General features: G+C 40.5%; 1 protein-coding gene across 2 annotated transcripts; it reads right to left on the bottom strand.

The window, feature by feature from the left end:
- Window positions 1–1,534: 1,534 nt before the first annotated feature.
- On the bottom strand, window positions 1,535–18,445 carry s1pr2 (sphingosine-1-phosphate receptor 2). 2 transcript variants are annotated; one of them, XM_067477326.1, is made up of 3 exons: window positions 18,329–18,445; window positions 17,899–18,184; window positions 1,535–4,733 (listed from the first exon to the last, which is right to left on the bottom strand). In XM_067477326.1, exon 3 carries the CDS (start codon window positions 4,600–4,602, stop codon window positions 3,487–3,489), a length of 1,116 nt encoding a protein of 371 aa, XP_067333427.1. In that variant the 5' UTR covers window positions 4,603–4,733; window positions 17,899–18,184; window positions 18,329–18,445; the 3' UTR covers window positions 1,535–3,486. The 2 variants fall into 2 exon arrangements, with proteins under 2 accessions (XP_067333427.1, XP_067333426.1); XM_067477325.1 differs by lacking the exons at window positions 17,899–18,184; window positions 18,329–18,445 and adding an exon at window positions 16,702–17,498.
- Between the last annotated feature and the right edge of the window lie 840 nt (window positions 18,446–19,285).

Raw genomic sequence — 19,285 nt, 5'->3', positions numbered from 1 at the left:
TTGGTAAAAAAAAATTGGAAATTAATTAGTAAAATAATCAGCTGCAGCCCGAATATATATTATGTAAACTTGTGCGACATCTAGGATTTTATTTGGTAAATGTGCAAGAACATTTTTCCAGCTATTCGCCACAAGGTGACGCTATCTCATAAAGAACCTAAAAATAGGGACCTCCCTTTTTCAGGGTAAAAGATAATAGGTTTAAATCTTAAATCTCGATATTTGTTCAAATTTTATGTTACATGTAATGTCAATTTTATCTTGTGGACAATTAAATCAGCAGTATTTTTTCAAATTAGTTAAGCAGTTCTGTGTGTGTGTGTGTGTGTGTGTGTACTATACATAATGTAATAGACATGAATCAGAAATTAGTGCTTTATTATTCATGTTTATTTATTTTAATTGGTTTAATATTTCAGACTGTTGAGTTATTTTGCAGGAATAAACTCAGTCATTTGTACTAACCTAAATTTGTATACAGTTCTACCTACAGGTTTCTAAACTTGCTGTCACATCCTGCAGGGCAATGGAAAGACCTGGCTGAGTTCCCAGCAGTGCATCCTCCTGGGGCTGATTCAGCCAATGTTCCCACCCAGGAATCCTGGACGTCTGACAGGAAACAGACCCAACTCTCCCAAGCCCACTAAAAGTTAGCCTCTCCCCTCATCCAAAAACATATCCCAGGGTATTTTTTTTTAATGCTTCTCTCAGACACACTATCTTACAAATAAACATTCTTCTTCACTACACCCCACTTTCATTCTCCTTGCTCTCTGCCAAACTTCCCATCTTAAGCCTGTTTCAGACATGAACTCCGGATAATGTTTTCTGAATTCAGCCTCGGACATTATCTGAAGTGGCCTTCTAGACATGCACCTCACAGCGGAAGAGAGATGCCCTAGTGAGAAGCGGCACAATTATAGCGTTTTACATTTGGCAAACAGTGTTTTGTTTACAGCGCATCGAAGCCGTGCAACTAACAAAACAAAACAAAACAAAACAAAAAAAAAAAAGATTCACTCGACTACAGCGGCAGTTGAGAGATACGATCAGCATTAACACGCCCAGTCGATCGCAGAGCAGCGTGCTGCACGCATGAGCTCACGCGCGTAATACGGACACTGCACTGGGGGGCTCGTAGGATATAATCTGAATAATGTCGCCAGCATTTTATGCGGACACTTTCGTTCATACATACACCCACTCCCCCAAAAAGTCAGGATAATGTCAGAATTCCACTGCATATCTGAAAGGGGTTATAGTCATCTCTTGTTTTAGCCTTTAAGCCATTGAACAATTTTATTAGGTAAGAGCCGTGATTAATGGCCAAGCAGCATTTGCATGAGCGATTTTGTTTTTTCATGTTGAAGCTGGTGTTTTCCTGACCTTGTCACAGCACGTTTGGATTAAATGCTCCATTTTAAATACTTCTCAGATGTAGGCACAATAGGGAGGCATCTCAGGACCTGCAGATAAGCTACACCTGCAATTAAATCTGTTTGCAGCTCAGAATTAGACTCAGAAACACAATAGATTCTTTCAGTTTTTGATTTATTTTATAAAAAGGGAATGCAATTAACAAAAATGTTTATGTACCTAAATTAGTGTTCCAGATTGTACCGATTTAACACAGGCAGCGTGCTATTGGACACACAAGGCTATTGCACACAAGACATTTCATACAACACAGATCATGCATACTGTACAAAGATACATACATTCTTACATACATACATAGTTATTCATATATTTATCATTAAAAAAAAAAATCACAAAATCGGGTAACACAATGAAGTGACTTGTACACAGATTAAAACACCTCTCCATTTGGAAAAACGGGGGGATATCAAACATCATAAAAGCTGCCAAAGTGCTTTTCACCATTTCTACTTGGCTAAATGTAAAGCTCAAAATAAACAACACTGAGTGAGAGATGAGTTTCAATCGTGTCTACATGAAGAACGTTAGTGTAACCCTGAACAACAGGACAATTAAGACAGGACTTCCTATTGCTGAAGGAAGTTGTGTGTTGAAAGATGTCATAGAACAAGGATGAAGGTGACCTCCCAGGGAGGCAGATCTCTGTGCGTCTGGAACCAGACCTCTTATTTAGTAATAGTCTTTGGAAAAATCTGAACCTGTCGACGTCTCAAGTTGCACACAGTATAGGGCTAGAAAATTCAACCTGGATGTTTGAATATATCATACTGTATACATGTTTTGTTCATGGTGCTTTTTGCAACTTCACAGTGAGAGTGACCTACCCTGTTCATCCCACTATCTGGTTTTCAATGACTTGGTAATTCAAAATAATGTTCAGTAATACTGTCAACAATAGGGCACTAGCCCCAAACACTTCATACATACATTCAGCTACTCCAAGAGAAAGGCACAAACAGAGTTTAGCACAGTGCTGCTATCTTACTACACTGTCGGGTTATCAATCCTATTAGTCAGAGCTACTGGCAGAGACTAAAATTTATTGGTGCCAACTCACTTCAGGAAATGTGCTTTCTGATTGGGCCTTCCTCAAAGGAAACTGTTAAGAAACAAAAGACAACAGTAAAGCAAGAAACAAATTATAAGGACAAATGAAGGAGGGGTGTTAGTGATAGAAGCTGGAGCTGGAATATACAATACACATACACTTACAAATACATTTGAATTTCATGCATTACATGTAAGCAGATTATGCAAGTTTGTTGTAGTTTATCAAATGGTTTAAGCTAGGTTATATAGGGGATATATAGACCTGGTTTAGTTGAATAAGCACTCATGATAGTTGCCGCTTTGGTGAAGTGTAGTGCTAAGTGAAGCCGATTACTGCCTATGGCCCTGTGAAAACTGAGCCAGGTCCTTTGAGAAGTCATATATCTGGAAGTAGACATATCAGTGAAGGAGAGTGATCTGGTTAATCCTCATAAGAGACAACAATGTCTAAAGTAATCTACAAAGTGCAAATCTGCAAGCTTTGTATTAATGCAGATCTGGAAAAAGCCCAAAACAACTGTTTTTCTTTCTGTTTTTTGTTTCTAATATGGTTTTACTTGTTCAGAGAGAAAAGCAGAAAGGATAACAGCTATACATTAAAATGGTTTGCAACTCCATATTAATGAGAGTACCAATGAAAAAGCTACTTTCACATTTCCGTTCAAGTTCTCATCGACTAAACTAGTTCCCTCGATAAAAACATATTTTTTTTTTAACACCCATTGCATGTGTAATTAATAGGGTGAATGTTGATTGTAAATTCACATAATTTGATTGTAACAGGAAAATATCTGCAAATGACAACGTATCATACAGACAACTGCCTTGCCAGAAATGTCAGTCCAGGGTGTCCTCGCTTCTTTTGTAACACCTCTACATCTCATCACATCCTATCCACTTGATCTCAGACCTTATACTCACATGCAATCTCTTGTTCTCTCTCACTCACATTAACATACATAGAATACACACAAGCACTAATGTGTTTTCATCATATCAGACACAGGTGGTACAATCTTGCATGATGGGTGTGGTCTGGTGTTCGTGTTTGTTGGTGCAGTGCTCTAGAGAGCTGGAACTCTTCAGAGGGACCAGACAACGGTCAGCAGGCCGTCCGCTTTGCAAAATCCCCCAGCAGCACAACACACGCAGGAACTCCCTTCTCATGTCCTTGCTGCGCAGAGTGTAAATCACTGGGTTAAGCGCTGAGTTCAGAGTGGCAAAGCCAAAGAAGATGTCTGCTTTGGAGAGTATATTGCAGAACTGTATCCTGCAGGATGAATCAAGGAGGAGGATGGTAAACGTGGGCAGCCAGCACATGATGAAGACACCCAATACTATAGTGACTGTTTTCAAAAGGGAATAGGCCTGTGAGTTGGTTGCTTCTTGGCGACTGGACCGTACAATCAAATAGATCCTCACATAAAGGATGACAATAGAAAGTAGTATTAGGCTGAAAATGGTGACAACAAAAAGAATGTATTTCTTTGAGTAGAGTGGCAATACAGCTGAGCATTCGAGGAGGTTGTTGATGCAGTTCCAGCCGATGATGGGAAGTCCTCCAAGCAGGATAGAGGTTACCCAACAAGCTCCTATCAGTAGGAACATGCGGCATGTTTTGGTAGAGCCGTACACCTTTACCTTGGTGATAGCAATATAGCGCTCAATAGCTATTGCTAGCAAGCTGAAGACTGAAGCTGCCAGCGCAATAAATGCTGTGCCCTCCCGGATAAACCACTGCACAGGGACCAGTTCAAAGGTCCTTGAACCTGATAGAAAAATGTTGGCTATGTAGGCTGAGCCTGCCAGAAGGTCAGAGAATGCCAAGTTGCCGATGAAGAAAAACATGGCAGAGTGGAACTTCTTATTGCGGCAGACAGCAATAAGGACCAGCAGATTCTCTAGGATGATGATGGTGCACAGTACCACGAAAACAATGTTAAGGGTGGTGAGGTGTTTTTTACGCTCAATGTGCTTGTCCAAATCCTGGGTGGTCATGTTCTTAGCAAAGGCATAGTAGGAGCGTATAAGGCTGCTATTGTAGTACTGGGAATACTTGCTCTTCATGGTGACTGGGTGGCCGAGCAGAGCGGCTTTACTGCAAAGAGTCATTCACACAATGGATTGTGCGGAGTGTCTATGCCAATAATCATTGCCTTTAAGGAATGGACATGAAGAGGACCCTGGCTGGGAGGGAGACTGCCTGTCCCACAGTCACTTCTCAGGGTTTCTGTGTGGGTCACCTGCAGAAACACAAAAAGAAAGATCATGCCAGGGTTACTTACAAGTAAAATGTTAATTCAAATTCTAACAATTTTACTGATTACTTTTGCAGGCACAAAGATAGGCTTGCATAACAGTTAACTCTGTAACATCGACAACAATACACGACACATCATTAAGACTGTGCACGGTATTGCACCGGTTTCTGTGGAAATTAAATAAACTGAGCCAGGACACGCATTTTTAGTACAACCTCAACCTGTACAGCGAAGAATTTCCTTGCATTCTCTTCACCTTCACCAATGTGACCCAGAGTTAAAGAGAAGAAACAGCCAAAGAGCAAAGCTTCAAAATTTTGATCGCCTTCTTAATCACATTACCATGAAGTTTGCATTTACAATAAAGACCAAAAATTACATGACACAATTGAATAGACACATGCTGAAGTCAGGGAGTCGAGCTTAACGTGGCATAAATGTGGCTTAATATGGTAGTACAAAATGCAGTTGCTCATGTGAGTGGACCAATATCCTAACAAATAACCATGGGGGTAACTTTTTACTTTAATTATTAACACTCAAACCTCTTCTCCTTCTGGATGCATAGGGAGAGGTCATTTTCAGGTAGAAGAATAAATCTCTGAGCCTCTGTGAGTGCTAATGCCTAGACGAAGTGCTGTGCTGGCAGTTTGAATTCCACTAACTCTGTCTAAGCACTCCGCTGTCAACACATGGCATTGTTACGGGGAGCAGACCATTCCACTCTAGTGAGCTACCTCTTAAAACTTCAGCATAGAATGTGTCTCACTCAGAGCTCTTCATTGTGACCCTCCCCTTTTAATGTGTTCACAAAAGCAAAAGGCAGATCAAATAGGTGAGGAAAAGGTTGTAGCTTCAGTGACTTTATGAGAATAAGCATTTAATAGATGTAGTTCCCTGAAAGAAATTTAAACCAAGCATACTACAAATAAAAATTTTCAATATACTAAAAATGTACACAGATCAGACACAACAGTACTAACTATGAGTACTAACAGGTAAAGTGAATAAAATGTATTATCTTGTGATCGCCTGTCAAGGGCTTGGATATATTAGGCAGAAAGTTGATGTCTTGCGAGCAAAAAGTAGGGTAACTGAATGACTTTGATTAGGGCCAACATTGTGATGGACAACCTAGTCAGAGAATCCAAAATGTCTTGTGGGGTGATGGTGCTTTATAGGCATATGATGCTACTGTTCTCAATGATAAAGTAACTAAACAAGCTTATTAGTGTGAAAACAATAAGGAATACCTTTGACCTGATTAGGTTTAAAGAATCATCATATTTCAGTTTTCACCTTACACATTAGGACGACATGCAGTGTGCAGTGTGTGTTCTCTGGGAGTTGCCCTGTAAACACACGGCTCTCTTAATCTAGACAGTGGATAAAGACGATACAATAAGGAATACCTTTGACCTGATTAGGTTTAAAGAATCATCATATTTCAGTTTTCAAAAAAATCTTTTTCAAAAAGGCTACAGGAGTGAAAACAAAGGAAGGTTGGAGGCTCTGGAAATCTAATTAGAGTTGGACTCCGTGTTTTAAACCTGTCGAAAGTAACAAGATCCTTCTGCAGGCAAGCTCCAGAAGTAACCCAACACTGATGCTTATACTGCTCATCTCTGCAGACTAGCCTGGACAACTAAACCGGCTCTTACTGGAAACTTTTAATGGAATCTAGGGCTGAAAAATCTCATCTGTTCTGCTGCATTTCAACTTAAAACCTGACACTATTAAAGATGGATAGAGAACATGACAAAGCCAGGCAAAGAGCATCCATGTGGAACAGCATCTGGACACAAAGCCAAGAATCTTAGACATCACTGTTAGGATGAAATACACACACACAACTTTATCAATGTGATGTGTTTCACCAGAGAATGTTACTCTGTATATGTGTAGAAATCTCTCTTAACACACACACACAGGTAATTGTGAAAGTGGAGCAAAGAATTTCCCAGCATACAGGCAGGGTCAGCACATCTTCTATTGGTTGCCAGTAATAACCCACACACCTTTCCTCAAGCAGGAACAGAGAACAATAGTCTTCAGTGTGGTCCTTCAGCCTTAATAATGGGACAGTGCACTTCCATTTGGCTGCTGCAATCATATCATTACAGATGTATTTAGAGCTGAGCACTCCTTTATCAAAACCACTGTATCACAATTGCTTGTCTCTGGCTCTTCCTTTATAGCTACATTAATAGACACAAATAGGAGATTTGAGGCTAAGCACATGTGCCAGCTGCACCAGCTTAATCACATTAGGTTATGTTATTGCAGCCCATAATGATTTCATGAATGGAAAAGTCAGCAGATATATACCAGCTCTGTATCTCCACATCTTCTGGGTTGTTAAAAGAAAACCACGCTGGTTGTGCATCTATTTATTTATTTATTTAAAATTATTATCTCGGATTCACTCTTAGCTCTGCTACATTTCTCAGACCAGTTCTCCTTTCAATCTGTAGACAGCATGAGCTCCCCCTGTCACCAAGGAGTCCTTAACTTCTGTCATCGAGTGATTTCAGTGTGTGTGGGAAACCTGACAGGCTGGTTTGCCTGCAGCTCTCAGAGTTCTGCCCTGTCCTCCACCTGCCATGAGCCATTCAAATGTTTTAACACAGATTGATCGACAGTACTGTAGACTTCCTGATATGAAACGCCTTCCTCCGACCTCCTAATCAAAATTGTGTCTGCGATTGACCTAGACATTATTAATATATTTCTATATACATTATTTAGTTTCCTTCCATTAAACACGTTGTAAATACATTTAAGTTGCGGGAAATGTGCAGTATTTTTGTGTAGTATTTTGTTATTTAAAAAAAGAGGTGATAGAAATTTAAAATTGTCATAAGATATATAAACAAAGCACTGTTAAGTAGGTGAAACTGTACAGAGGTTGCAGAAATACAAACAACAATATCCTTTCCGGATTTGACAGCAATGCTGAGACATGGTTGGACTGAAGGTGATAAAAGAAACATTAGCGGGTAGCAGGGTAAACAAAGTGCAAATCAGACAAAGGAAGTCAAACAAGAGGCAATAGAGACAGGACATCCTAAAATAGTTTATGTTATACTTTTACTCATCGGTTTTTTTATCATTTGAAAAATTAGAGATGCTTATAGGACATGTTTGCATGCAGTACAATACGTGCTACCAAAGTGTAGGACTTTCAAGCTTTTGCATGCATAGGTCTACAGATGAACCATGCTTCCATTAATAATGTAACTGCAGGTGCAAACAGCTCCATTGGTAGCACAGTTTTTCTAATATCCAAAATAAGACTCTAAAGTCAGTGATGGCTACTGCTGAAAATGGACTCTTTCTTCTCCTAATCCAAACAAGAGACAGAATTCCCCTCTCCATCACTGGACTGACAGCTACACAAAAGCCTCAGGTGATTTTCCCAGAAACACCTGATAAGCTCCAATTAGCAGAGCGTCTGCCCACCAAAAACAGAGAAATTGGTGCCACATTACACCTGTCACACTCCACTTAAACCTTGCTCTATTTTCTCAAGGGGGGAAACTCAACACAAACAGCATTCTGAAACCTTGACACAGCATACCCACAGCATGCCCACATTTTCATGTACACACACACACACACACACACGTTTATTCAAAATCTCACAATCTCCAACAAACATTTTGGTTTATTAGAGATTTACTTTTGTTTATGGTTTACATTTTATATAATCTTGTTTCCAATGACACGTTTACTATTTGTTTGGCTAGAAGACTCACTAAGCATGTTTCACAGTACAGTCCCTTGTGGTCTGAAACATCCTGTAACACATCTTCTCACAATTCTGTTTTTTCCTTTTTTTTTTTCACACCCCCGCCGAATGTTTCTCTACAAAGTCTGCTGTGAAAAGTTAGTGTAATGAGACTAACACTTTGTTGTTAGATAAAATATCAGAACATTCATCAAGAACATTTTCCATTTTACAGAGATTTAATGACTTCCTGCGCCATCTAGAAGACACCAGGAACAGAATTAATCTCCCCTAAGTTTTAAGAATAGGTTATCCATCATAGATGTACAGCAAACATCTGCTATTGCAATATGTTTTTTCCTTTTTCAGTTTCAGGCCCTTAATGGCCATATCATTTAATCACTCAAATCTAAGAGCTCTGTGCTGTAACTGTGAGTCGAATCAGTCTACATCTTTCTTCTCACCTTCTCTCAGTTATAATCATCTTCTAACTAACCTGGAGACCATAATAATCAATATTTTAATGAGAAAGACAAAAAATATTTAAGCGTTGTGGTGATTACATATACATATATAGTGTGTGTTAGGCACACGAGTGGTGGTAAACATCACATTTCAAGCGAAAACTTCTCTACATTTATGCTCCTACTGCATACAGACAGGATATCATCTGAATATTACGACTCATTTAGAGTGACTTTAGTAAAAGGTGTGAATATAAGTGCATGCAGTGGCTGTACAGTGGAGGAGTTGAGTTTCCAGGTGAGACAATTCCATATGTAAAGTACAGCAACACATTCAAAAACTTCCCCTAGTCAAGTGATAACATGTCAGACAAGCAGGTGAAAGACAGAACTATTATCACCAGAATGTTTTCACTGTTACTATAGGAGCTACAATTTAAAGGAAATGACTAAAGTTCAAGATGCAAGTTCTGCTTTTTGAACTTTATTGGTGATGACATAGTGTATGAACATCCTCACAGTCACAGGTTAATGCTGTTTTACGCCACCACCATGGACCTACTAAAGTAAGCCCTATTTTGCATTAAACAGCAGCATCAAGCTGTGAAACCACAGGTATAGACCCTGCCTGCTGGCAGGTGGCTACAATGACTTTCTGCTGTTCTATCCATCATTGATCCCCAGGGCTCTGTGTTAAATCTTTTTACATCAGCAGAGCAGTGCTATTGATTGTCCACAGTCCATTTCCAGGACAAAGCATTCATGATTCCAATATCACTGTAACTGCGAGGATCAGGCTTTGTGTTGCTACTGTCACATGACTATTTGTGTCCTGGTTCTTCAAATGACCTTGATCATGCACAGACTAAATATTCATGCACAGTTTAGTCTCTTATTTATTTGTGTTTCTTGTATACAGACAAAATAATCCCAGAATTGTTGTAATATTCGTAGTCTTGACTGCCTGAGCTTCTTTTAATCTTATCTCTTTTACGTGCCACACTGACAACAAGCTCACTGATAAAGCTGATAGCAAAACAGGCATGAACACGAGGTTCACACTTGAGGTCAAACAAAGCACAAGCAAGCTCATTTTCTTGCTATAGTACAAAGTCACATTTGTGTTACCCAAGAAGAGATTATTTCACTTCAAGACTCAACTAATATATCCTATATCACATTCACAACACTAAATGCCACTACTTGGAGATTTCAGTCAACACCAAAGTTAATAGTGCTAAACATGTAGATACTTGTTCTTTTTTATCTACCAACTGGATATATACAGATGTTTACTCATATTTTCTAAATAACGAAAGTCAAGAAGTAAAAAAATAGAAAGACATCCTGGCAGTGATTTCACACACTGTAACCTCCTTCTCAAGGGACAAAGCCGTGGGTTGAGCGTGTAGGAGTAAAATACTGACAAATAATTCTGCTGAAACTGTTATGAAAGACCAGTGGCTCACAAAGTCACCAGATGAAGGCTTTTTTTTATTTTTATTTTTTAAGAAAAAGTAAAAAGAAGAGAGGCTGTTTCAGTGTCGCGTTGTAACTTGCAGTCGAGAAGCAGAACAGGCTGCGAGACATGAGAATAATGGCCTGCAATATCTCACACTACCTAGTTTAGAGGAACTCAACTGCGGGAACAACCATTTTAATAGAGAAAAACAAAATTGCAAAATAAATGTCTGTGTCTTGCCCATCCATGTCACAGACATAGATAAATGACATCCTTTTTTGTTAATATGAAATACAGAAGTATTAATTTCAAGTTTGCGTCACTGTTATGATACCAGCATGCTGGCATCCGATAAGAGGTGAAGGACAAAACAGTTCCTTTTTAGTTACAGATTTAACAGTTCCTTCTTGTGTTTTTGATCTGTGAAACCAAGGTTTCACTTTAGCTTTAGGAGAAAACCTTCCTCTCTAAAGCTGGGTATATGGTGCATTATATTAGGGGAGTGGGTGTCCCCAATACATGGGGTTTCATCATGTAATTAGGGATTACCCTCCTCAGACAATTTGACAGTTTGGGTACAGCCTCTTCTGGGGGGGGAGGGGGGGGTCCAGTCTGTCAACAGAGGTTAGTCAGGAACAAAAAGAGTTGTTACACAGTGACTCCTTTTGTTTTCTGTTCCATTTCAGTTTTTTACTAGAACTTTACAATGTTACATTTAAAGAGACTGTTCATGGGTCGTGGGGCTCTTAGTGGCGGTGGAGACAAAGGGCTGTGAAAAAAAGGGCATCAAACACCCTCAAGAGCCATAACAGACGGAGTCCCCCTCAAGTCTGCCCCAATGAAGGGTGGGGAATCTGATGGTAGTGAGGCAATTTCTGTAATACCTTCGCCCTCAGATTATTCACCAGTTTCCTACTTATTCATGTTTTAACATGGCTCTATTTTACATATTTCCCGTTAATGCGGTTCCCTGATTTGCAGAAGCACATCGTTTTCACTCCTACACCCCCTCCTCCTTATATATTTTTAAAATCACCACAGAGATCAAAAGACAAAACCAGAAAGAGGTGATTAAATGCACGCCAAAAAAGATTTCTTTAGCACACATCTGGAGCAAACATATTCTTATAGCCCCCTATTAAAGTCCTAATTACGGCACATTTTGTGGCATCCACTCTTAGTTCAGGAAATGCAGCTTTAGTTTGAAGGACTACTTTCTCAGGACTGTTTTTTTATTCAGTGTAAAACAAATTCTGTGTATCTTTGTTGATAAATACCTAACAAAATAGTGTTATTATTATTTTTATCATTAAACCTTGAAGACATATTTGTTTCAAAAGCATGTATACCTGCACACTGCAATGAGATTTTGCTTCTCTGAATTTAAACTTTACATTGAGCAGTGGTGAACCACACAAAAATCATTGGCTGTGAATTTGTAAGGTTTGCATGCACAAAGTGTAAGTGCACATTAACCACACTGACTTCTCAAATAACAGTACAATGTGCATACATGGCCTGATACAATGCAGTAAAAGATGTTAAGTCAGGTTTGGCCAGGTTTATATGAGAAACCAAAGTCTTGACAACTGAGGTGATGTGTGCTTGATTCAAGTTTCACCTATTTTGTCCATCGTATACCTCCCAATGTTCTTATCTTTGTAATGAAGTCTCCCCTAATGAAAGGCTCTGAACCCTCTTTTACGCCCCTTTTGTCCTGGCTCCCTGCTCCTATTCTACTCAATTGCCAGACCTTGAACTCCACCTCTTCTTATGTTCTTTATGTTCTTGTTGGGAAACTGTGAAGTTACCGTGAGAGAGCTTATTGCATTGCATTGTCAGTAAACATGACATATACTATATATACCTTGCGTATTAGTAGTGTGAAGAGTTGCTGCAAATGTGTGTTTGCTATTTTCGGTGCACTAAGCATCACCACAGACAGGCACAGGGACAGAAAAGTAGGGAAGGTGCTGGCGTCAATGCAGACAAGTTCACAAAGAAAATGATACCACAGGCCCTTATTTTCTTCTGCCACTGATAACATCATGTACTGATGGAGGCCCTCAATCCCTCTTAGGGTCTAGCATAGGAAAGCAACTTTATCCTCCTCTGGCAAACCCAGATCCATTAAACACAGCTCTGTTGTTGGAGAAAAACATGGTTGCCTGGAGAGAGAAAACTGTTTTGTTCATGCAGTCAACAGTAGTTCCTCTTCATTTAATACAATTTAAGAATTTCTTGCTTTCAAGAATGAAAACATATATATAATGTATATATATGTATAAATGCGTGTGTGTGCAGTGTCAATACAGTACGCTGCAGTAAATGTGTGCATGGAAAGATACTCAAGAGTCTTGGAGGGATGCAATGTCTGTTTTATGTCCTGGCAACATTACACAAATACTTATTTTTTTAAAAGGAAAAGGCCCCACAGTAAATAACTTGGCTTTTTGTGCAGCTCTACCAAGCCTTATGTAAGATTTGGGCAGAGGGGGCTTGAACTTAACTTGAATTATCATTTTGCAAAAACAAAAAAGAGAGTGCTGCTGTGCTATAACTTTTCAAATGGTATGAGACAACAGCTACTTGACTTTGACCAAGATGAGGCTCATCTAAAACAGACGTGTGAAGATAATAGTTCAAAGTTTTGTGTTAAAGACCATCCAGTTTTACTCTGTCTGTCTGTTGCAATGGAGCAGTCTGACCTCCATCATGACCCTGTTTGTGTTTAGCTGGAAGTTAATTCCATTATGAGTTGATGCCTGGAGAAAAAAAAAGGAAGCGTTTGCAGAATACGCTATCTTATTAGCACTTTCTAACAAAACGTTCCCTCCCAGTTTGTTATTTTGCGTTATTTTTAAAAAGACTTCTAGTCATTAGAAAATCTTCAAGAGCTCATCAGAGACCAACTTTGAGTTCCAAGCAAAAGGAATGGCTTTAAAGGCTTGCACTGCCTGCACGGGGCAGTTCAAAATCCAAGAATACTTTCTCCTGCTTACTTCTGGATCTGGGGTCGTGGGGTGTTGAAGTAATCCTGATGAGTTTTCCAGCTGCACAAACAAAGCAAACCGGATAACAAAGGCGTCCAAGAGAGAAGAAGAATGAAGAGCTGGAGGTCTACAAAACCTCAGCATCTTCATGTGTACCTGCCCCAAGAATGCTCCAGAGCGAGTGCTGAGAATGACCAGAGATCAGGAAACCACAACATGACCACACTAATTAGGCCTGCCACAAGCACAGACAGTATGAAGTTGTTCCCAAGCAGTTCATAAATCCAACTGTATAACCTAAAGTGAGTTTTCAGTGCTACACAACACATTCAAAGCCACAACAATAACCAGAAACCTTTTATGCAAGCTACTTGTCATAGTCTTTGAAAGATGTATAATGTTCCTCTCTGTGTGGAGCAAAACCGCACAATGAAAAATGCCACTTAAGGGCTCTACAGCCTTTTCTGCATTACTTCCAAATGACAGGATTTTTGGAACAAGGGGCTGGTCCAGGCTTTAAATTTGACAGAAGAACAACCTTTTCCTCACCTCAGAAAGCATCAGAAAATCCTGGCGTGCTGCTACAAGCATCAGCGCCTGGTCATTGGGGTGGGGGGGGGTCTTATAGTTTGTCCAGGTCCCTCAAGTGGAAAAGGAATGTAATAGGAGACTTTAAAGCTAACGAGTTCCTTCACTGGGTACAACACTATCCTAAAATAATCAAATTAAAATGTCCCCCTATAAATATCAGCTTATGTAAATGTTTATATGATAATCATAACAACACTGACAGGCTTCCTGCACCTTGCAATGCAGGATGGCTGTTTTTAGAAGGAAACCTAGATAGGCCAAGTGTGCACGTGTATTTCTCTACCAGAGGACGCCATATTTATTTCTCTGATCTGAGACACTCCCAGCTCTTGGCCGCAAATCAGAAAGCAACATGCTGTCAGCCGTGTGTTGTGACTTGCGCTTGAGCTTACGAACAGAAGGCGTTTATTTAGCTCCAGTTGCCACACCCAAAGAAAGTGTTTTCCAGGCAAAGGGAGAGCACCAGCTATAACTCTGAGCATGTAGAAACCAGATGGCTATCACCTTATCGAACACTGGTAATATCACTGCAAGAAGCACAAAGAAAAAAAATCCAAAAGCACATGCATTGTCTTCTGTGATCGGTCAGAGTCCATATTCTTTATTCAAAGTTATATACTGATCCCTGACTGCTTTTATTTAACCAGGTATAACCCAGGGTGCCTTTGGCAGGTCACTCCTTTGATCTTTAAAGTGTTGTTACTTCTCCAATCTATTTGAATAAAGCAGTGAGTGTAGACAACAAAAGAAAAACCAGTCTCCCCAAGGGAAAGCGTTCTCAGTGCTTCCTATTCGCAGACTGCTCCCAGGCTTGAACTGAAACGAGAATAACCTTCTGGGATCGACACCACCCACCCGCCACCCTTCAACCCCCAAGTGACCTTTTACATTAAATAAAAAGTCCCAAGAATCCAGTTCCCACCACTAAATTACGATTAATTTATTTATCCTTCCATGTTCTTATACATCTATTTATTTATTGAACTCATCTTTTTGTCTTCATTTCTCACGCTATCCCTGGCAGTCCCCATTGAGAAGAGTTAGATTACAGAAGAAAATATGACCGCTGAGTACAGTAAGCTGGGTTTTGCTACCCACCTCAAATCCTGAGCTCATAATATCATTGACTGCTGGACTGAGCCAGTCTCCCTGCAGTCCATCATTAAAGAAGAGGTTTCTTTATATTGACTAGAAATATTGTTGCCCTGTCTGTGAAGGGCTGCATGGGCCTGTGGCTTCATGGGCCTGTGGCTTCATGGGCCTGGGGCCTGCACAGTATCTGGCCAATAAACTGATGCCTTTCAAGGACAAGTATCTGTGGTGTCTCATGCCCTGTCTCTAGCTATTCTACGGCATGCTGGGAGAAACACCTGAGTCCATAAGCAGCTGTACCTACCCCAGCGAAACCAAGCTGCTCTCATTAAACCCAGCGTCACTGAAATTGCTGCACATTGCAGCACAGATGTGCATTTGGTTATTTGCCTTGTACCCTTAGCTAGGGTGTGAGACACTGCTACCACAACACTTTGCAGTTGCACACACCTTGCTAATGAGCACCATGCAGGCAGAATCAGACCAACCACAGGATAGAGAATGATGGACGGGAGCTTTTATCTGTGCAATAAACATTAGCCCCCACCTTATCATCTTATCTTACTGTGATTTTAGGATTCTGCCACAACAGGATGCCTCATGACTGCATTGCTGACACCTATGTATCCTGCTTTGCAGGATTTACTCTTTAGAGTAATCCAGGGAAGCAGCATGTGCTGTTTGGGCAGTAGGTATTTTGAGAAGTGATAAAGAATGTCACTGCTATAGGCCTATGATAGGCGGCCCAAACACAACTCTTGCTAATGGTTAAAATAACTCTGAATATTGGAGTTAATTTGTCTGTGAAACACTTGCATTATGTTTTTAGAAAATATGTGACTGCAGTATACTGTATTTTGTCCAGAGCTTCCATGTTAAATCTCTTTCAGCTTTCTCTGGGGAGCACATCTCTAACCCCACGGGATTAACTGCTGTACATGGGGATAATGGGAGCTTTTGTCTTATTAATGCATCCTTTCAATACAATGCCTTCTTTAGAGTGACGGATGAACAAGCCTCAACAACATCGGAGGGTCGGGGGTCACACAGCAGTGTGCGTGTGTGTATGGGGGGGCTGCACAGCTCATCTCATACTCCAACAACAGCTATGCAGGTTACATCGGATGCAGGAGGAACCCCCCACCACACACACACACACACACAAACACACGCAAGCGCCACCACGCAATGTTACTCATTAAAACACACCATGGCAGCTGTCACCCGAAATTCAAATATCTCACTTTGGCTGCAGCAGCTCAAGTGCTTATTGCTAAAAGTGCAAAAGTTGCTTATTGCTTTTGCTGCACGGCCCACCCTGCTGTCATTAGTGTTTCTGAGCCAACAACTCCTTTTGGGATGAGCGTAAATGGAGACTTTCAGTTCATTACAACACGCTTGGCTGATGGTTGGTGTAATGAGTAACCGCGTGGCCTGAGCGAACGAGAGCTTTTCTTTTTAACACCAGACATATGAACCACCTTTATGTAAAAGTGTGTAGGCTTTTACAGACGGGCAGCAGTAAGCTAATAGTCCAGAGCTTTGTGAGATGCTTTTGTTAGGTTGCTGCAGCACATGCAGACGGTCACACTAGCAATAGTTCGAGGAGCTTACTTACCCCATGAGATACAGTGAGGAGCAGCGAAAAGACGTCCCAACAAATATTTGTGTCCAAATGTCCTCACATGTGGCGACTGGGTTCCACAAAAGTTTCGCGCGTTGTTTTACTCCGTGGTCGAGGACCAACGCTGACAATCAAAACTTGACTGCACAACTAGGCGGCATGTCTTGTCTAGTCAGTAGTAATCCATACCATCTCTGTGCGCCACCGCGGAAACCAATGAGATTGTCTGAAAGCACGACTGCTCTAAAATATCGGGGGAAAGTCAAAATGGACTTTTAAAAGTGGGGCTCGCACTTTCTCTTTTGTCTCTCTAATCCTACAGTCCGTATGATTGTCCTTCTGCTCTATGGTAACAACAGCTCCACGGGGCTGTGGAGCGCCAGGGAGGCACGCACACAATACGCGGTCACCCACTAACACACACCCACGCTCACACGCAACACAAGAGACGAGAGCACGAAAACGTAATTTGCCCACGAAGTTTCGCGACTTCTAATGTCGAAATATGACGGCGGCGAAGGATTCTGCAGAACATTTCTTATGAAAAAATTTTTTAAACACTATTTCTGGACCTTTTCCTCACTACGGTGCACACAAATGAAGTCCAGATGTTCCTCCTCCTCACTTCCTCTCTCTTAGCATTAACCAGAAGCCGCCGTTTTCAACTCATTCTGTCCCAGTTAAGCTGCAACATGCATATAGCGCTAAGGTAATGTCAGGAAATCAATAGTCTTTTTTTTCGATTAAAGGTTTAAGTATGGCAAATGACAAACGGCAGCACTGATGTTGTCTCGTTTCCCTGAATCTTTCCAAAGTAAAATTGTTTTATGTGTTGTTTCCGATGGGCAGTGATTTTTACATGAATACCTCAAGTCGTGGCATAGGTGTAATAAGGGTGAGGTAAAGGAAGGTCAGGCTTGTTAGTCACCGGGGCTGTGCCAATACAGTGGAGCAGGTGCTGGCTCTAGTGAAAGAGCTTCTGTCCAACACTAAAGGAGGTATTAATCTCTTCCCAGTCATTTGACTCAAAGCCAAAAACATCCCAAGTGACTATGATGTCATGTGTCTGTGATAAGAAGGAGCTGAATAATGCTTTTATAGTATAAATTTCAGGTAGGTTCCCTTATCAAATGAATAGGTTTTACTACAGACTAATACACTAATACAAAGGCTTTTTACTCTGAGTCCTACCTGGCTGAATGACATCAGAGAAATTACCCATTACAGGGAGAGCACCTCACTGCTCATCATAGAGTCTGTCTGTCAGGGTGAGTCAAATTTCCCCAGTGGAAATGCACCAGCAGTTCCCAAATGAATCTTTGTGCTTCTGGTCTTTACCCAACAGTTTCAACAACTTTGACTCAATGTCAAACTGGTGATAGTTTACTGGTGTAGAAAAGATCCTGATTGTGCAATCTTCTCCTGCTGCACTCATTTCTGCCACCCCCGCAGCAGCTGTGTGTGAATAGTAGTCAATCTAAAGAGAAAGAAGAACATGTAGTGAAAAACTCTTGGCATAGTTTTGTTGGAATTGCCAAGATGTTTCAATTTGCATTTACAAGAAATGATGATAACTCAGCCACTTCACACTACATACACCAAGCTTTTTTTTTTCACTTACTGTGTTCCCCATTAAATTGCTGGCAGTTTGAATGAGCGGTGTGAAATGAATGTATAGCGGAGAGACTTTATAGACTATCTGTCCACTGTCAGCGGGTTTATGATGGGACACTTTGAGAAGTTGCTCTACTAAAGCTGCCCCACGGCTGTGTTGCTGGGCTTCTAGGGGAGGGATCAAGAGCCCTGACCTCACTTCCTGTTGGGGCTCCTCACAAGCATTCCATTGTCTCTGAGAATGTGCATGGACCCAAGGGAATCTGCACATCTGGCAGCTGTTATTAGCAACCCCGCAACCAACACATTACATACATTTGCCCGTGAACCCCATAAATGCACCTCAAGGTAAACTCTGGGGGATGGCATTGTTTTATGAGCCACTGTACACTGTTGCCACAACTTGAATGGAATGAATCAGACAGAGAGCTCAGCTTTATTACTGTATTCACTGATTTGCATTTTATCTTCATGCCTGGACAGTCCTCACAATGACCATTAGAAAATTGTCTCTACAGTTACAGTTACAGTTTTGAAAAAAAAAAAGCTAAATAAAATGACTCAAATTGTAATAATTTATGGTCTCTTTATTAGATACTGTCCCATGCATCAGTTTTAGATTGCTTACATGTTGTCTTATGTAAGCAACCAAATTCATCTTGCAGTATTATGGAGTCAGTTTGTCAACGTAACATTTAAGTATCCAGAGTAGCTGAACTGATGTTGTTTAAAAAGCAAAGATTAGTGACACCAGTTGTTTAACTGATTCAGGTTTCCTATGAAACACAAAGAGCACAAAAAGTTAGTCTTGGCCTGTCCAACAAAATCTGCCTATCTAGCTAAGCTAATCAACACATTATATGTTGCTAGTTCATTTTACACAAAAAACCACATGATATAAATGTGAATGTCACATGCTGACCTCTTTCTTGGTTAGAGTCAGTATTCATGGATTTTCCAGGAA

Source organism: Channa argus, chromosome 15 (genome assembly GCF_033026475.1).
Source record: "Channa argus isolate prfri chromosome 15, Channa argus male v1.0, whole genome shotgun sequence".
In the NCBI taxonomy this organism is placed as follows: domain Eukaryota; kingdom Metazoa; phylum Chordata; class Actinopteri; order Anabantiformes; family Channidae; genus Channa; species Channa argus.
Note: the sequence above shows the minus strand (reverse complement) of the source record. Positions and strands in the feature narration are given on the sequence as shown.